The 18,907-nt window shown below is 44.6% G+C and overlaps 1 protein-coding gene across 1 annotated transcript in view; it reads left to right on the forward strand.

Moving 5' to 3' along the window:
• agap1 (ArfGAP with GTPase domain, ankyrin repeat and PH domain 1) overlaps positions 1-18,907 on the forward strand; it is a 148,191-nt gene that overhangs the window by 96,813 nt on the left and 32,471 nt on the right. Inside the window, exon 6 of the mRNA XM_079495921.1 lies at positions 5,864-6,025. Coding sequence (XP_079352047.1) covers positions 5,864-6,025 — 162 coding nt within the window. The remainder of the gene's footprint in view (positions 1-5,863; positions 6,026-18,907) is intronic.

Here is an 18,907-nt window from a genome sequence, read left to right on the forward strand (position 1 = left end):
TACAAAGTTATATACAGTACAAGAAAAACCTTCCAATTCATTCCTCCCCTCTATTTCCCATTCCAAGTTAATTTGTCTTACAGTATATGTAACGCCATCGCCACTATTCCAAAGCCCCTCAGGTACATTTTTAAACTATTTTCAGCAATGGGATAATAATTCTTTTGGTGGCTATAGATCTTGTTGAGCCGGTCATTTTGAAAGTAGCTCTCAAGTACAGAATGTGTGGGGCAACCACTGTTTTACACCATTTAACCCATTTTGGGCGGGAACCCCTTTTGGTGTTTTAAAGCATTATGTTATGCTTTAGCTGTTGAAAAATAGCAGACCTACAAGCTCATAGCGCGGCACCGAGTGCCGCGCTACGATCTGCTATTTTTGAAAAATCGAAAATGTGGCGCAAATCTTTCAATATATATTGTTTCACAGCGAACGTTTTTAACTCAAATCTTTGCTTCTGGAACAACATATTTTCAGATGGGGGTCGGTGGCCAAATACATATAATTTTTGGGGTCCTTGACATGAAATATTGAGCACCACTGATACAGAAAATTGTCATTTAGAAGACATTTTTAAAATTTCGACGTCGGGCCTAAATGGGTTAAGTGGTATAAATGTCAATCAGATATATAGTATAATATTATTTTTCATTGTGACAGGCCTAAACATTCTCCCCTTCCTCCGCACAGAAAGGGACAGTTTTGACGTGGGTTTGACATACTGTATAATAATTTTGGAAATATAAAAATTTGCCCCTTAAAACTGTTTAAGTGCCAGGGACGTTAAGACGAGCTGAATCTAACTATGCACTGATTCTTTTTTTTATATACTTTTTTTTTTTAATCCATATTTTTGAAAATTCCTCTAATCTGGTGTGCAGGTGATGACATGCACATGACATGCACAATATAATTACATTTTCTTTTATCCCATTATAAAATGGGCTAAAATGGCACCCAGGACCAAAACTGGTGTCCACCCCCTGGCACTGAAAGAGTTTTAAGCATCGGCCCGATCATGAGAAAAACAAAAATCGGTGATCGGGATCGGTCCCAAAAAACCTGATCGGAGCATCCCTAATTTTTACCATTTGAAAAACAGTGACCAGTGTTTTTGTTGGTATTTTGGAAAACGGTAACGTTTTAGGCCATTAAAAAAAGACAATAAAATCAAATAAAAGCATTGTTAATTTTACGGTCAACAGGAGAACATGAAAAGGCGGTCGTTTAGTCGACGTCCGTTAGTACTTTGAACATAACGTGAGGCGATATATTCTCTCTCCACCTCTGCTCTCCTCTCCCTGTTTTCCCCTCTACGCCGGGAAATGGCCGATCTACAAGCTTACGATGCGGCCGACATTCACAACAATATACCGAGGAGGGGTTCGGGAAGAACCGCAGAATAGATGCCACGAAGAGAAAGGAGAGAAGATAGCAGTTAACCCATTTTGGGCGGGATCCCCTTTTGGTGTTTTAAACATTATGTTATAATTTAGCTATTGAAAAATAGCAGATCTACAAGCTCATAGCGCGCCACCGAGTGGCGCGCTACGAGCTTGTAGGTCTGCTATTTTTGAAAAATCGTGAAAATATTTATTTCAGAAAACTGGAGGATTTAGAAGATTTTTTTTAAATGTTGAGGTCAGGTCTAAATGGGTTAAAGGAATGGAGGGGGGGGGGGGGGTGGTGGGGGAGGAGATAGACAGACAAGAGAACACAGAGAAGGGGAATAAATGAATGAATGAATGGTCTGAGAAAGAAATGACAAAAGGCGAACAGTGTCAAGATAAGAGCTTGAGACGGAGACACACGGGGAGAGAGAGAGAGAGAGAGAGAGAGAGAGAGAGAGAGAAGAATGAAAGGGTTATAACGACTACAAATGGAAAGAGAATGAAAAGGCATTGAGAGAATGTTAGAACACAAAATAAAGAGAGTGCATGTTGCTGTGTGCTGAGTGCATGTTGCGGGAGTGAGGTGTGTGTACGTGTATACTATGTAGTGCATGTTGCTGTGTGTCGGGAGTGAGGTGTGTGTACGTGTATACTATGTAGTGCATGTTGCTGTGTGTCGGGAGTGAGGTGTGTGTACGTGTATACTATGTAGTGCATGTTGCTGTGTGTCGGGAGTGAGGTGTGTGTACGTGTATACTATGTAGTGCATGTTGCTGTGTGTCGGGAGTGAGGTGTGTGTACGTGTATACTATGTAGTGCATGTTGCTGTGTGTCGGGAGTGAGGTGTGTGTACGTGTATACTATGTAGTGCATGTTGCTGTGTGTCGGGAGTGAGGTGTGTGTACGTGTATACTATGTAGTGCATGTTGCTGTGTGTCGGGAGTGAGGTGTGTGTACGTGTATACTATGTTTGCGCTCGCGCGTGTGTTTATGCATGCGTGCGCGTCGGTGCGCGTGTACAGTCGGGGGGAGGAGGGCTTGCAGATGAGACGGCCGTTAATCCAGGGCGGTTAATTGTGCACTCGGGGTTGGCATCTTGTCAGCAGAGATAAGTTGTCACGTTTTCCACTTGAGCTGAGACTAAACGATTGTAAAATAAGTTATGGGCGTCCTTGGGGCTGTCTGCCGTTTGGGGGATGCGGCAGACGCACGCGCGCACGCACGCGCGCATGTGCGTGCGTGTGCACGCTCGAGCACATGTGACTTTTTTGTGTCGGTTGTGCGTGGGCGTGTTGGTGTGTGTGTGTACGAGGGTTTTTTGTGTGGGGGAGACGTTAGCGGTCCGTGCCAACATCCTCTCTGCAAACACACACACACTGACACGCACACGCACACACACACACCAGCGCATGTTCTCTCGCGGCAGTGATATTGATGGGAGTTGAATGTTATTTTATTCAGCCGCTAGTCACAGCTGTCAGAGGACAGCATGCAAAGTAGACACACTCTTGCAATCCATTAGCTCTCCTCTCCTCCTCTCTGCCCCCCCCCCCCCCCCACCCCAGTCGCAGTCTATCTCTCTCACTCGCTCTCGCTCTCCCCTGCATATGCAGCCACAGTATCTCATCATGTCTTCCCAGTTCTTTTCACCTGTCTCACCAGTCAGTCTATCCTCTCTATCCTACCAGTCAGTCTCTCCTCTCTATCCTACCAGTCAGTCTCCCCTCTCTATCCTACCAGTCAGTCTCCCCTCTCTATCCTACCAGTCAGTCTCTCCTCTCTATCCTACCAGTCAGTCTCTCCTCTCTATCCTACCAGTCAGTCTCTCCTCTCTATCCTACCAGTCAGTTTCTCCTCTCTATCCTACCATTCAGTCTCCTCTCTCTATCCTACCAGTCAGGCTCCCCTCTCTATCCTACCAGTCAGTCTCTCCTCTCTATCCTACCAGTCAGTCTCTCCTCTCTATCCTACCAGTCAGGCTCTCCTCTCTATCCTACCAGTCAGTCTCTCCTCTCTATCCTACCAGTCAGGCTCTCCTCTCTATCCTACCAGTCAGTCTCTCCTCTCTATCCTACCAGTCAGGCTCTCCTCTCTATCCTACCAGTCAGTCTCTCCTCTCTATCCTACCAGTCAGTCTCCTCTCTCTATCCTACCAGTCAGTCTCCTCTCTCTATCCTACCAGTCAGTCTCCTCTCTCTATCCTACCAGTCAGTCTCCCCTCTCTATCCTACCAGTCAGTCTCCCCTCTCTATCCTACCAGTCAGTCTCTCCTCTCTATCCTACCAGTCAGTCTCCCCTCTCTATCCTACCAGTCAGTCTCTCCTCTCTATCCTACCAGTCAGTCTCTCCTCTCTATCCTACCAGTCAGTCTCTCCTCTCTATCCTACCAGTCAGTCTCTCCTCTCTATCCTACCAGTCAGTCTCTCCTCTCTATCCTACCAGTCAGTCTCTCCTCTCTATCCTACCAGTCAGTTTTTCCTCTCTATCCTACCATTCAGTCTCCTCTCTCTATCCTACCAGTCAGGCTCCCCTCTCTATCCTACCAGTCAGTCTCTCCTCTCTATCCTACCAGTCAGTCTCTCCTCTCTATCCTACCAGTCAGTTTCTCCTCTCTATCCTACCATTCAGTCTCCTCTCTCTATCCTACCAGTCAGGCTCTCCTCTCTATCCTACCAGTCAGTCTCTCCTCTCTATCCTACCAGTCAGTCTCTCCTCTCTATCCTACCAGTCAGTCTCCTCTCTATCCTACCAGTCAGTCTCTCCTCTCTATCCTACCAGTCAGTCTCTCCTCTCTATCCTACCAGTCAGTTTCTGCTCTCTATCCTACCAGTCAGTCTCCCCTCTCTATCCTACCAGTCAGTCTCCCCTCTCTATCCTACCAGTCAGTCTCTCCTCTCTATCCTACCAGTCAGTCTCTCCTCTCTATCCTACCAGTCAGTCTCTCCTCTCTATCCTACCAGTCAGTCTCTCCTCTCTATCCTACCAGTCAGTTTCTGCTCTCTATCCTACCAGTCAGTCTCCCCTCTCTATCCTACCAGTCAGTCTCTCCTCTCTATCCTACCAGTCAGTCTCCCCTCTCTATCCTACCAGTCAGTCTCTCCTCTCTATCCTACCAGTCAGTTTCTGCTCTCTATCCTACCAGTCAGTCTCCCCTCTCTATCCTACCAGTCAGTCTCTCCTCTCTATCCTACCAGTCAGTCTCCCCTCTCTATCCTACCAGTCAGTCTCTCCTCTCTATCCTACCAGTCAGTCTCCCCTCTCTATCCTACCAGTCAGTTTCTGCTCTCTATCCTACCAGTCAGTCTCTGCTCTCTATCCTACCAGTCAGTCTCTCCTCTCTATCCTACCAGTCAGTCTCTCCTCTCTATCCTACCAGTCAGTCTCTCCTCTCTATCCTACCAGTCAGTCTCTCCTCTCTATCCTACCAGTCAGTTTCTGCTCTCTATCCTACCAGTCAGTTTCTGCTCTCTATCCTACCATTCAGTCTCCTCTCTCTATCCTACCAGTCAGTCTCCCCTCTCTATCCTACCAGTCAGTTACTCCTCTCTTTCCCAGTTAGATTACAACTTGTTTTAACTAAAACTAAGATGAGAGAACATATTACTCAAGTTTTAGCTTCACTGCATTGGCTTCCGGTTGTTTTTAGGATTGATTTTAAAATGATTTCACTTGTTTATAAAGCTCTCAATGGTCTCGCACCTTCCTACCTCAATTGCCTGCCTAAATATGTCCCTAACCGCCCCCTGAGATCTTCCACTGCTGGCCTGCTCGCTCTGCCTAAAAAAATGGCAACTTAAAAATACGGTGAAGCAGCTTTCTGCTTCTACGGGCCGACGGCATGGAACAAACTCCCACTGTACCTTCGACAGGCAGCCTCTGTACGCATTTTTAAAGCACAGCTCAAGACCCACTTCTACACTCTTTCTTTTAATTGATCTTTTAAATTCCTTGTTATTCATGTCCTCACTGTATTGCATTACTGCTATTATTTTAATGTTTTATGCCTTGCTTTTCTTTTATTTCTTTCTCCATTGCTCTGTAAAGCACTTTGAGCTGCATTTCATGTCATGAAAGGACTCTTTAAAGGAGCATTCAGTGATTTGGGTGATTTGGAAAACCACCCAGTCTGCCCCGGTAACAAAATGTGCACATGCACGCTCTACAGTGGGGGGAAGTGCAACAGGCCAACAGCATGTGCACCAAGGCCCGCCACCACTCGATCATGATTGGAGGAAGGCTCCTCTCATCCTGATTGGATGAAGGCTTTGCCACCCGCCACCAAAACTGAAACTAGGGTTTTTTGACCCCAGGGGCTCACTGGGGACAGGGAGGAACTCCTTATATGGTCAGCACACTCTATAGTAGGGAGGATTATCCAGAAAAAATAAAAAAATATGTGATATTTGAATTAAGTAAAATCACTGAATATACCTTTAAACTAAAAAATCTCTGTCTCTCCCCCTCCTCTCCAGACACGGCCCTGGGCGACTCGGTGTGCTCCAGCCCCAGCATCTCCAGCACCACCAGTCCCAAGATGGAGCCTCCGCCGTCGCCGCACGCCAACCGCAAGAAGCACCGGCGGAAGAAGAGCACCAGCAACTTCAAGGCCGACGGCCTCTCTGGTACTTGCGAAGGTAACGCCATTTCCTGTCCCCCTCGCCTCACACTTTCCCCGCCCCCGCTCGCAAGCCCGCCCGCCCGCCAAATCCGTCCCCTGCCTGCCCGAAACAAATCCTATAGGTCATAATGGTTCCTATAGGCTGCCTTTTGTTTTTTTCAATTGAGCAATTATTTGCAGGTGGAAAATGTTTAGCTTTTTGGTGGGTAATTTAACAGTAGTGGGAAATCTTCTCAATCGCAGCATAAAAGGACTGAGATAAACAAATGCAATTAAACCATTAACATATTTTTGTTGACCGGGGCCTCTTTTTTCCCCCTCTACACCTGAAAATAGCTCACAATGCAGGTAAATTAATACACAATATTGAAAACGGATTGTAATTATATTCACTGCAGGGTCAACTCATTACTCAAATTTAATTTAATTTAATAATAACAAAAAGCATGGAATATGGATTTGTATATTACAGGAAACTCCCGTTAAACTTTCCAACAAACTCCGGTAAACTCCCGAATTGTACCATCACACCTGTATATTACCGTATATTACTGTATATGCTGCTAAACGTGAGGTTTACGGGCAAATCTAGTGCCCATAATTGCCCGTTAACTCCTCTTTTCACGCAGTGAATCCCGGTCTGATATTGATTAACATTAACCAATAATTACGTAAGAAACTATTAACAATAAAATACTTAGATCTCTTTATTTTTGTGTCATGATGCACCAAGGGTGCACAGCAGCCCACATGGACTCACTGGACACAATGTAATAGAATCAATAATCATCGCAGATACAATATAGAAAATGAAACTCTTTACAAAGCCCTAACATTATGAAATCTACTAACAAGAAAATACCTTTTCCTAAAACATAATTCTTTCATGATCATTAACCAAAAAATAGTGAACACAAATAGATTTTACAAAAAATAATAATAATAATGTAACTATCCCAAAGAGAGCCTCTATAGCTGATCCATAATAATAATAATAATAATGTAACTATCCCAAAGAGAGCCTCTATAGCTGATCCATAATAATAATAATAATAATAATAATAATGTAACTATCCCAAAGAGAGCCTCTATAGCTGATCCATAATAATAATAATAATAATAATAATGTAACTATCCCAAAGAGAGCCTATAGAGCTGATCCATAATAATAATAATAATGTAACTATCCCAAAGAGAGCCTCTATAGCTGATCCATAAGACGTTATGTCACGTTTTAACGGAGCGACGGCGGGGGTTGGGAAACGTCGTCACGTTTTCCCAGAGACGCCGGAAACTTCCAGGCTCTCTCCATTCTTCCATTCTATCATCCCTTCATCCTGTCCGACGCTTAATCTGTTTCCTGTTTCCTGGTGTGTGTGTGCGTGTGCGCGTGTGTGTGTGTGTGTGTGTGTGTGTGTGTGTGTGTGTGTGTGCGTGATCCTGACCTGAGTCTAATTTATACTACCGGTACATCACATGACGGTGGTGTCACGGCCTGAAAATAGCAGATCTACAAGCTCACAGTGCATTGGGAATGCAACGCGTTGTGAGCTTGTAGGTCTGCTATTTTCCGTGCGCAATGCCCATCGAATACGTCAACGAACAAATCATTTGGGGACCCGACCACCAGTTTGGGAAACACTGCATTAGACTATAAGTTCCCCAAATATCCATTTGGTTCCAATCGTACCCTTTCAGCGTTGCAGACATGTAAGAGTCCATTTGTTCCCTAACTATCTTCTAATTTAGCTTGTGCGTACGTGCGTGTTTTAGATTGTCTGCTAGTGTCCCATTGTGATAGTGTTTTCAGTGTGAATTGACCAGTGTGATCCTTGTCTAGACAAGCTCTGCTTTCCTAGCGGTGCACACTGCCACGCACACAGCGTTTCCCAATCCGCTCTAGACCGGATCGGCAAACGTGTAAATCGTACTCGTACTCGTTGGGTACAGTAAATACAGTACTGTATGGGGGGGATGATGTTGCAGTGGGTTTGTCTGGTATGCTGCTTTTAGACATTTCCACATACAGTAAGCAGTATGATGAGTATTTGTATGTGCATTAGAATGTTCTGCAGACATTAGCTGCAGTATGTCTGTCTCACACACACAGTCACACACACACACACACACACACACACACACACACACACACACACACACACAGTAGCAGCTTCGGCCGTGTTTTCCACAGCGGTGGCATATTGTCAGACACGTCCCAGAGTCCTCGGCACTGCCTCCCCATTCGTCAGCATCATGGAGGAGGGGGAGGGGCCGGCCGGTGGGCGGGCGGGCGGGTGGTGGTCGTGGGGGGAAGGGGGGTGCCGCCACCGCTTAAGTGAAATATTATAAATAATCCACCATATTGAAATCTTTTATCAGCTTGTGTCACTTTCATTATTCAATAAGCGATTAGTAACAGTCTTCCCAATTTAGCCATTAACCCATCATGGCCTGATGTCCCCATGTCTTCTGATAATGAACATGTTGCTATATCAGTGGCGCTCAAACCTTTTCAAGGACCCCCAAAAGGATGTGTATTTTGGCCCGCCGACCCACCTCTCAAAATATGTTGTTCCAGGGACCCCCCCAGAAGCAAAGATTTGAGTTAAAAATATTCACTTTTATCTATATGTATATATTCAAAGATTTGCGCTGATTTTCACAAAAAAATAGCAGATCTACAAGTTCACAGTGTGTCACTTCGTGCCACGCTGTGAACTTGTAGATCTGCTATTTTTGAATATCCAAAGTGTAAAGTAATGGTCAAAGTGGCTAAAATCTTAAAGTTGACACAGAGCCTTTCCCGGTCGTGGTGGGTTAAGCCATTTAGACCTGAGAACTGTTTCTACAAATGTCTTCTAAATCATGGCAGTTTTCAGAAAAACCCTATGTTTCTATGTCAGTGGTGCTCAACCTTTTTCATGTCAAGGACCCCAAGAATCATCTGTAATTGGCCGGCGACCCCCATCTGAAAATATGTTGTTCCAGGGACCCCCCAGAAGCAAAGATTTGAGTTAAATGTGTTAAATTAAATTATGTTCAAAGATTCGCCCCACATATTTTCACGATTTCTCAAAAAATAGCAGATCTACGCTCATAGCGCGGCACTCGGTGCCGCGCTATGAGCGTAAATCTGCTATTTTTCAATAGCTAAAGTACAACATAATGCTTTAAAACACCAAGCGGGGGTTCTTCTTCCCGCCCCGACTGGGTTAAGCAGAGCGGCGCACCGTGCTGCTCTGTCTCCCCCTCTGTGAGGTGACGGATCTGAGGTGTCACAACCCCAGAGAGGAGCGTTATTCATGGAGCCCGGGAACGCCCTGCACTTATACTGCTATAGCGCACTGTACATTATGCTGTACGCTATGGGACCCTGCATGGGTCTCAACCTTTTACACTATAGGCTGTGAACCCTCCAAAAGAATCATTTTTGAACTGTACAAAACACTTGGAATGTAGGAGTTGAGGCATTACATTTTGGTTTGATTCATTATTTTATTGCCGGCTAGCAGTTAGCATTGATGACGTTTTTACGGACTTAGCAAAAAAATAATTAAATATTGTGGGAGAAAATAGCAGATCTACACTTGACTCAAGTGGTCAGATGGGTGGGGCCGAGTGGTCAGATGGGTGGGGTCGAGTGGTCAGATGGGTGGGGTCGAGTGGTCAGATGGGTGGGCCAAGTGGACAGATGGGTGGGGCCATAGTGGTCAGATGGGTGGGGCCATAGTGGTCAGATGGGTGGGGCCGAGTGGTCAGATGGGTGGGGCCGAGTGGTCAGATGGGTGGGGCCGAGTGGTCAGATGGGTGGGGCCGAGTGGTCAGATGGGTTGGGCCGTGTGGTCAGATGGGTGGGGCCATGGTGGTCAGATGGGTGGGGCCAAGTGGTCAGATGGGTGGGGCCAAGTGGTCAGATGGGTGGGGCCAAGTGGTCAGATGGGTGGGGCCGAGTGGTCAGATGGGTGGGGCCAAGTGGTCAGATGGGTGGGGCCAAGTGGTCAGATGGGTGGGGCCAAGTGGTCAGATGGGTGTGGCCAAGTGGTCAGATGGGTGGGGCCGAGTGGTCAGATGGGTGGGGCCAAGTGGTCAGATGGGTGGGGCCGAGTGGTCAGATGGGTGGGGCCAAGTGGTCAGATGGGTGGGGCCGAGTGGTCAGATGGGTGGGGCCAAGTGGTCAGATGGGTGGGGCCAAGTGGTCAGATGGGTGGGGCCGAGTGGTCAGATGGGTGGGCCAAGTGGTCAGATGGGTGGGGCCAAGTGGTCAGATGGGTGGGGCCAAGTGGTCAGATGGGTGGGGCCGAGTGGTCAGATGGGTGGGGCCGAGTGGTCAGATGGGTGGGGCCAAGTGGTCAGATGGGTGGGGCCAAGTGGTCAGATGGGTGGGGCCGAGTGGTCAGATGGGTGGGGCCGAGTGGTCAGATGGGTGGGGCCAAGTGGTCAGATGGGTGGGGCCGAGTGGTCAGATGGGTGGGGCCGAGTGGTCAGATGGGTGGGGCCAAGTGGTCAGATGGGTGGGGCAAAGTGTATTTTCAGTGTGTGTTCAGTCTTCAGTCTGAGGAAGAGATTTGTTTCTGGAAACGCCACAGCCTTCTTTCTGTGTGCCATAATAAAGCACCTGTCTCATTACAGCCCTCGGTGTGTGCGAGCGTTTATTATATTCTTCTCTCCGTGTGGGTTTTCGGGACATGTTTGTCGACGACGGCGATCTGTCAACCGATCGATCGCGTTTGGCTTTGAATCAGTGGAGCCAGTGTGGAGCTGATGATGACGTATAGAATACTTCAATCTATCTGGTATCACAATGAAAACTCCCGTCTCAAATGCGGTTCACATCAAGCACTGTAACTAAGGTCATAAAGATACTGTAGTTTAAAAATATATATCTAGACCAGTGGTTCCCAAAGTGGGGTCCGGGGACCCCCAGGGGTCCTTCAGGGAGTTCCAGGGGGTCCCCAGCTAAATGATAATTAGGAACCAAATGGACCCTTATGGGTCTGTAACTCTTATGGGTAATTTAACTCTGAGAGTGTACAAATCCATTTGTACACTCTCAGAGTTAAATTAACATTGATTTTACACTATAAATCCGGGGTCCCAGAGATAGAAATGCCATTAAATGGGGGTCCGTAGCTTAACCCATTTTGGGCGGGAACCCCTTTTGGTGTTAGCATCATGTTATGCTTTAGCTATTGAAAAATAGCAGATCTACAAGCTCATAGCGCGCCACCGAGTGGCGCGCTACGAGCTTGTAGGTCTGCTATTTTTGAAAAATCGAAGAACGACTGACATAGAAACATAGCTTTTTCAGAAAACTGTCAGGATGTAGAAGACATTTTTAGAATCTGATCTCAGGTCAAAATGGGTTAATGCATGTCAAACTGGGGGGTCCTTGAAATGAAAACGGTTTAAAGTGACTGCTAGAGCCGTACAAATGGGGGTCTGCAGGCTAATAAGTGTCAATTTGGGGGTCCTTGACATGTAAAAGGTTTGGGAACCACTGATATAGGCTACACTACAGGCCACACAACACCACAACTTTAACAAAGGCAATGGTGAACATTATATACGTCTAGTTATCCTTATGGTTCTGGTGCTCACAGTTTGACCTGCCATTCACTCTGCTGTGTTTTGTCCTTTATTCTCGCTCTTTCATATAGCGTCATTCTCCGTCTTTAGATGCACCGCCCCTTACCCACTACTCCACTCTCTCTAATCCTTTCCTTTATAGTAACACACACACACACGCGTTTGCTATTAATGTACTTGTGAGCCAGGATATCGACATTGTAGACGCTATTTTGTAGATCTTATACCGGGGGAAGCATGCCAAGTGTCATTTTAGATTTTTGCGTTGGCTGTTCCAAAACAAATCAGATCTACAAGCTCACTTCGACATTTCAATTTTCTTTTTTTGAAAGTGTGGAATCTGTAGAATCGGCCTCAGGTCTTTGTGCGTGAAATCAGACTCCAAAACGCATTTGTTTTTTTCCATAAAACAACAATTTTCAGATGGGGGTCGGCGGCCACCGGCCAATTTCATATAATTTTGGGTGTCCTTGACATGAAAGTGTTTGAGAACAACCGACATAAAAACATCGTTTTTTCAGAAAACTGCCAGGATTTAGAAGACATTTGTAGAATCGTCCTCAGGTCTAAATGGGTTAAGGCCCTCACAAGTATAGTAATATAACCACACACACACACACACACACACACCTGTGTCCAGGTTGACCTTGCGGGTTCACGGGGCGTCGGCGTGATCAGAGCTGCCGGTGTCAATGCCTCGTTAAGCAGCAGAGCTTTTGATACTTCGTCCCGCTTTCATGTCACCTCCGTAACCTCCGCTCTGCCGGGACCACGAGGACCTTTGAAAGGAGATCTGACAGAGTCAAGGACCTGCACGCATGCGCACTACGCACGCACGCGCGCAATCTTCTCAACACTCTACTCATTTGATCTCATTTTCCACTGCAGATTTCCGTTTTCATTCTGATCATTTTAAAAGTACCATTTTAACTACGGGACTCTTTCTCGTGACCGGTTACTTCTACACTTTGGGTATTGCTATACTTTTATTATTTAAAGGCTATAGGGTAAGTGATGTGTAACCATTGTCGGTAACGGATCGATCACAGCTCCAAAATGCATTTTTTTCTCCACCAGGCCGAAGGCATGGGGAGAGAGTATGTTTTGCACTCCGTCCGTGTGTGTGTCCGTCCGTCCTTCCGTCCGTCCGTTACCAGCTAATCTCCGGCACCGTTAACCCGGTCGATGCCAAACTTTGCACACACACTCCCTGGATGCCAACGATGAACCTCTGCCCCGCATTTTCCAGAACGGCCTGTTATAGCGCCACCATGAGGCAGCAATTTTCACATTGTTTACGTAAAACTGCACCGATCTGCGTGAAACGTTGCATGCACACTCCCTAGAGGCCAAGATCAAACCTTTGACCTGCATTTTCCACATCTGCCTTTTATAGCGCCACCAGGAGGCCGAATTTTGTAAAACACATTTTTGGATATTACTCCTCCAGATTCTGTCCAAAAATCTCAAAAATCGTTACACAGTATCTCTATGGTCATGTGCTCAAGTCGGATCTGTCCGATATTTCATATTCCATCCTAATTGGCTATAATTGGCTTTCACAATTTGCAAGATTGCCCCGTTTTGAACAAAAGTCTCAAATCATGAACGCAGCATGCAAATCTTTCACACATTTTCTTACTAGGCTGAGGAATATATCCCACCCTTTTCACATTGGCCTGTTATAGCGCCACCAACAGGTTGATTTTTGCAAAACACATTTTTGGAACAAAATGCCTCAAATCATCCAATTGCCATTAAAAAGGCAAACATATTACTTATTTATATTACTCCTAAACATTTTGCCAAACATCTCACACAGTCCTATCCTCCTGGTGGAGACCTGTGCCCAGAAGGGCACTTTTTCTAGTCTGTACCTGTTTTATTAGCTTCAATCTTATAGTGTTCCAACTCCCAATTTGGTCTGCATATTTCTTTGCTTCCAATTTCACTATATCCCTTATGAGTTCTCTCTCCCGATTGGATAACATCAGTATCCTGACCTGACAAAATTGTGTTTACTAAAGAATTGAAGAGACAGGGAGAGACCCCTGTTTCTGAACAAACATTCTATAGCAATAAATGCTACCAGAATATAGCTCTATCTAATAAATGTATTTGAACAATGTATCACTTACCTTACCTTTTTAAGGGATATTTAACAAGGGGTCATTGTATCATCTACCCTGCAGGCTTTTAGGAGCCAGCCTTAGTCACCTGGAATGTCTTAGTGTTAGTCTATAGTTTTAGTCGACTAACTATCATAAGATTTTAGTCAACTAAATCTACAGTTGATTTAGTCGACTAAAATGTATTTTGGCGGGCCTTGATGCCGTCGTAATGACTGATTTTACACGTGCTGAAAATAGCCGAGCTCACAACACGTTGCAGAGCGACACATTGTGAGCTTGTAGATCTGCTATTTTCAGCATGCAACCAAGTGTAAAATGACTTATACTGGATCTCTTGTCCACTAGTCCCTTCCTAACACTTTAGTCTAGTTTTTATTTGTTGACGAAATTGTCAGTATATATATATATATATATATATATATATATTTTTTTTTTTAAAGATTTATTTAATGATAATGCAGACGTCATCATTTAAAACAATGAATTACAGAATCATGATTTTTTTTTATTAAACAAGACAAAGACAAACTCAAAAAAGAAAACAAAAAACAACCCATCCCCCACCCCAACGAAATTGTCAGTATATTTAGTCATAGTTTTCGTCATCATAGCTTAGTTTTCATGTAGTTTTTGTCAGTGAAAAAGGTAGTCGACGAACATTTTTCGTCATAGTATTAGTCGAGGAAATCAACACTGGTAGAAGATCTAGCACTGCCATGCCTCCTCCACGCACCTGGATGGGTGTAAATGCTCTCGTCACCATGACTGGCTCCATTGTGTGGTACAGACTCGTTTGAGGTCCCACATAATCAGGAAGATGTCTTCCCTGTGGGCACCGAGCGCCGGGTCAATTTGTGTCAGGGAAAAGGTCAAACAGGTGGACACAAAGACGGGCAGTGTGTGTCGGGACGTTTCCAAGGTGGTCTCCAAAGCACGTCCAGGTGGTCTCGCACACACACACACACACACACACACCGCATCACGCAGGAATGAGTCTGAACATCCGTGTTTTTTCAGATTTTAAGCTATATCTACGGCACATTGGTTGGCTGTTCAAAAATAGCAGATATACAAGCTCATAACATGGTACAAAGTGACACACTGTCAGCTTGTATATCTTCTATTTTATTTATTTTTTAATCTGGGACATTTGATTTGTGCAAATCTTTTGAATATGTATAATTTGAAAGTGATAATTTTTTTAACTCGAATCTTTGCTTCCGGGGGACAAGGAAAACAGTACAAAAAGAGAAAGGAAAAAACAAAACAAAAATAAAGGCTTCTCAGATGTCTGAGAAGCCTTGCGGTATACGTTGGGTCTTTCAAGAGAACTTGAACCTGTGCCGTGGCTGTCCATGGAAGTCCTTGACCGATACAGGAATTTAATCCGTAACCTTTTCTAAAACAAAACAACAGCTCTCATTTTGATACATATCATAATACAGACACACACACACACACACACACACGTGCACACACACCTCCGACAAACAGATTTGAAACGCGATATTCACTCACTCACTCACTCACGCACGTCATTTAAAAACAAGTAAATCTCACCGCCCGCTCACAGCGTCCACACTTGAGAAAATAGCTATCAAACAGCGGTGTTAAAGGTTAGCGGGGGGTGCTACAAGCACAGTAACATTTGGAAGCACATAAAGGCTACACTACACACACCCGCCCGGCCACCATGTACCTTCAGAACACCACCACCACCGCAGCACCGCGTCTCATTTTCTCCTCCAGCAGCAGCAAACGCTGTGTGACAAATGTGTGGCGCTGGCCCCCAGGGGAAGGAATTCAAGGAACAGAGCGGGCATATATACACTAGTATAGCATGGTGCTATATACAGTATTACAGTATAGCACCATGCTATAGCCAACACGTCCATTTGGTTCCATGTGTAATTTGTGTATGGTCTGGTGTCGATTGGTCCCCAGGCGCAGACCCAGATGACAGTGAAGTGACAATTTAAGGACTTTTAAGACTTTTTATTACCAAAAAGAAAGAAAGAAAGAAAGAAAGAAAGAAAGAAAGAAAGAAAAGGAAAAAAAATCACACTTGTGTGAAGTGAGTGGCACCTTTTATCGTGATGACCATGCATGGTAATGAAGTCACGGGGGTCAAACGTAAAAAGTCCATAGACTTGGCTGCCACGTGACGTGACGTCACGTGGCAGCCGACCATTACTGCATCAAAGGTAACCAGTGAGATCTTCATATATGGAGACGGCCATATATGGAGCGTGTCACGAGGCGTGACGGACTGACTTGACATGAAATGCATGGTTTTCATAGTAAACTGCGGCCTACGGTCGTAACGAACTATACAATAAAAACTGGTCAAACATTGGCCAAATTGTCAAACTGTCCGTGAGGACAGTTAATATAAGTAAGAGGCAGGAATTGTGAAAATGTTATAATCAGGTCAACACATTAGATGTGGTCAGTCCTCCAATCTTCTCCACTCTTGAGAGTGGAGAAAAGTGGAGAAACTCACGTTGGAAACTAATCACATGTGATTATTTTGAGGGGTCACTGCCTGACAAGGTTGAGAACCACTGTCCTAAACCAGAGTAATCTAGTAAGAGAGTGGCGACACTAGCGTTGACTCCCATTGTCAACAATGGAATGCGGAAGTAGGCTACTCATTCTATCTCAATGGGATAGTTCCAATGTTTGGAACTATAGCCCATATATAGGCACCGCTTTCTGGCGAGATTAAAGAGTGTCGTCACTCTCTTAACTGCATTACTCTGTCCTAAACTCTCCGCGCCGCAGTTTCCTGACTCCTCTCTTTCCTCTTTTATTCTTGTTTTTTCTTCTCCTGTCGTGTTCTTCTTGTGTCGTATTCGTTCTTCCACCGTCCTCCGTCATTCCTCCTCCTCGTCTTCCTCCTCCTCTCCCTGTCGTCCCTGTCTCTCTCTCTCTGTGTGCCGGGGTCGCTGGACACCAGCCAAACGCAAAGCGTGGAAGCTAAATCGCGTCAGTAGTCTGCGCAACATTTACAGCAACAGTTTCAACTCCTCTGAAGGTAACGGAAAATAAGTATGTTGAAATATACAAGGCAGTGGAACAGACACTTGTCTTGTGTATGTATGGGAGGGAAATATATATTGACTGGCCAAAATATATATATATATATCAAAATATTAACCTCAATCCCAATTATGGGTACCTAGCTTGCATCCACAGATGTACTGTACTTTGGGATTCCCACTGTGACACTGGCATGCTGCAGTAGTTTTCATTTTGTTGACTAAGACTTAAAGACTAAAAAAATGTGTTTGCTTGCAACAACACACAACCAAACAGTTGCAAGGAGATGCAGGGGTTGACACTAAGGTCTCAGATGCACTTGCCCATCGGGAAAGCACAAAATGTAAATCACCCATTATAAAATGATAGGTACAATTTGAATTACTGTTTAACACGGGGTTATCATACCTCAATTCTTATGCTAAATACCTACATATAGCTATATGAAAATGGGTTCACTTGTTGTTTTATATTTTTTAATTTAATTAAGATTTGTGCTGCATTTTCACGATTTTTCAAAAATAGCAGACCTACAAGCTCGTAGATCTGCTATTTTTCAATAGCTAAAGTATAACATAATGCTTGATTAAAACACCAAAAGAGGTTCCCGCCCAGAATGGGTTAAAGAAGACAGAGCAGTCTGGCCACGTTCAGGTGTTATAAGCTGAAAGATATCTTGTGTTGTGTTTAATAATAGACTGTTGCGTCTCCTCTCAAACGAGCTTCCTGAAAGCAAACTCCACCTGTCGAAGGTTTTATGGGCAACCCTTAGTGTCAACGCCTGCGATACATTGATGTGACATATATCCTTTAAACCATTCTGTTGCAAGGAGTTGTGACTAGTTGCATTGGTGTAGTTTGGGCCTATAAGACTGAATCAAAATTTGCTGTCAAAATTAACGCTGGCATGACTAAGACTAAAGGACTAATATAAGATTTTGTTATTTAGTCGACTAAAGACAATTGCAGGTGACTAAACTAGGAGGACCAAAACTGTATTATTCAAAAGACTTTAAGACTAAATAAGAATTTGCTGTCAAAATGAACACGGCTGCTGCAGTGCATGTCTCGTGCATGTCACAAGTATAAGATGACCTGCCTGCAAAAAAACAATGCTAAACATTCCTCACCAGCATGCTTCTATAGCTTGTGAACTTCCTTGCAAGGACCCCCAAGTGTGTGCGTGCGTGTGCGTGCGTGCGCGTGCGGTGACTGTGACCCTGTGCACTTTGCTTCCTTTTGCCCAGAGGAGGAAATTAACGTTCTCTGTTCATTGGCCAATGGAGTCCATATCGGTCAGTTGACTTCATCTAATCTCTGTACCCAAATGCTTTTAGAATGTGAATGAATGCTGTGGTCAGTAGATCACACACACAGACATATCTTACCGCTATTTGACTGGTAGTGGTGGTGGGTTTAACGCTAAATACGCCCACTACGGCAGCCCATTTGGGACAAAACACTGTAGAGATTTATGCGACGTTATGAAAGCCGGATGTCTCCTGACGTCTCCGAATTTTCGAGCAATCAATCAATTAAACCCACCGTGCACGTTCAGACTTAGTATTCAAAAATGTTAACATTTTGATGCTGTTATATAAATATTTGAAGTTTTCCAGAAAACTTAGGGCAGGATTTAGAAGCGTCTTTAGAATCGGCTTCAGTCCAAAATAAGTATAAAACCCAGAGTTCAGCCAAAAGTTCAATATTGCTTTGTTGTCCCACCTCGCCAGGCATTAATATTAACATCAACAAACCCACTGTCCTTTGCCTTTCATCTATTGATGTATTGATTAACACATTGATTGACTCTTTCTAACTGATGGGGTCAAAATGAAGAGAAATGGCAGAGACTGGCGACCGGGCAATCAAACGGAAAAAGTACCGAAACCGACATTTAACCTACTTAATCTTGCTTGTTTAAATTACTCAAATTATTGAGAAGCAATTTTTTGTATCTTTTATATATCAACCTTTCAACCTATCATCTTATTCTGTCGATGAGCCCTGTATAAATTGTACAAAGGCGGCCCAAAGCCATTATTATCAATATCGCCCAGGCCTATTAGAACTTGAATCATTCTCGAATCGCTACTATTCATTTTAATATTTACGCCTCTTCTTTCCCTTTCATTAGA

Source organism: Electrona antarctica (genome assembly GCF_951216825.1).
Source record: "Electrona antarctica genome assembly, chromosome: 24".
Taxonomy (NCBI): domain Eukaryota; kingdom Metazoa; phylum Chordata; class Actinopteri; order Myctophiformes; family Myctophidae; genus Electrona; species Electrona antarctica.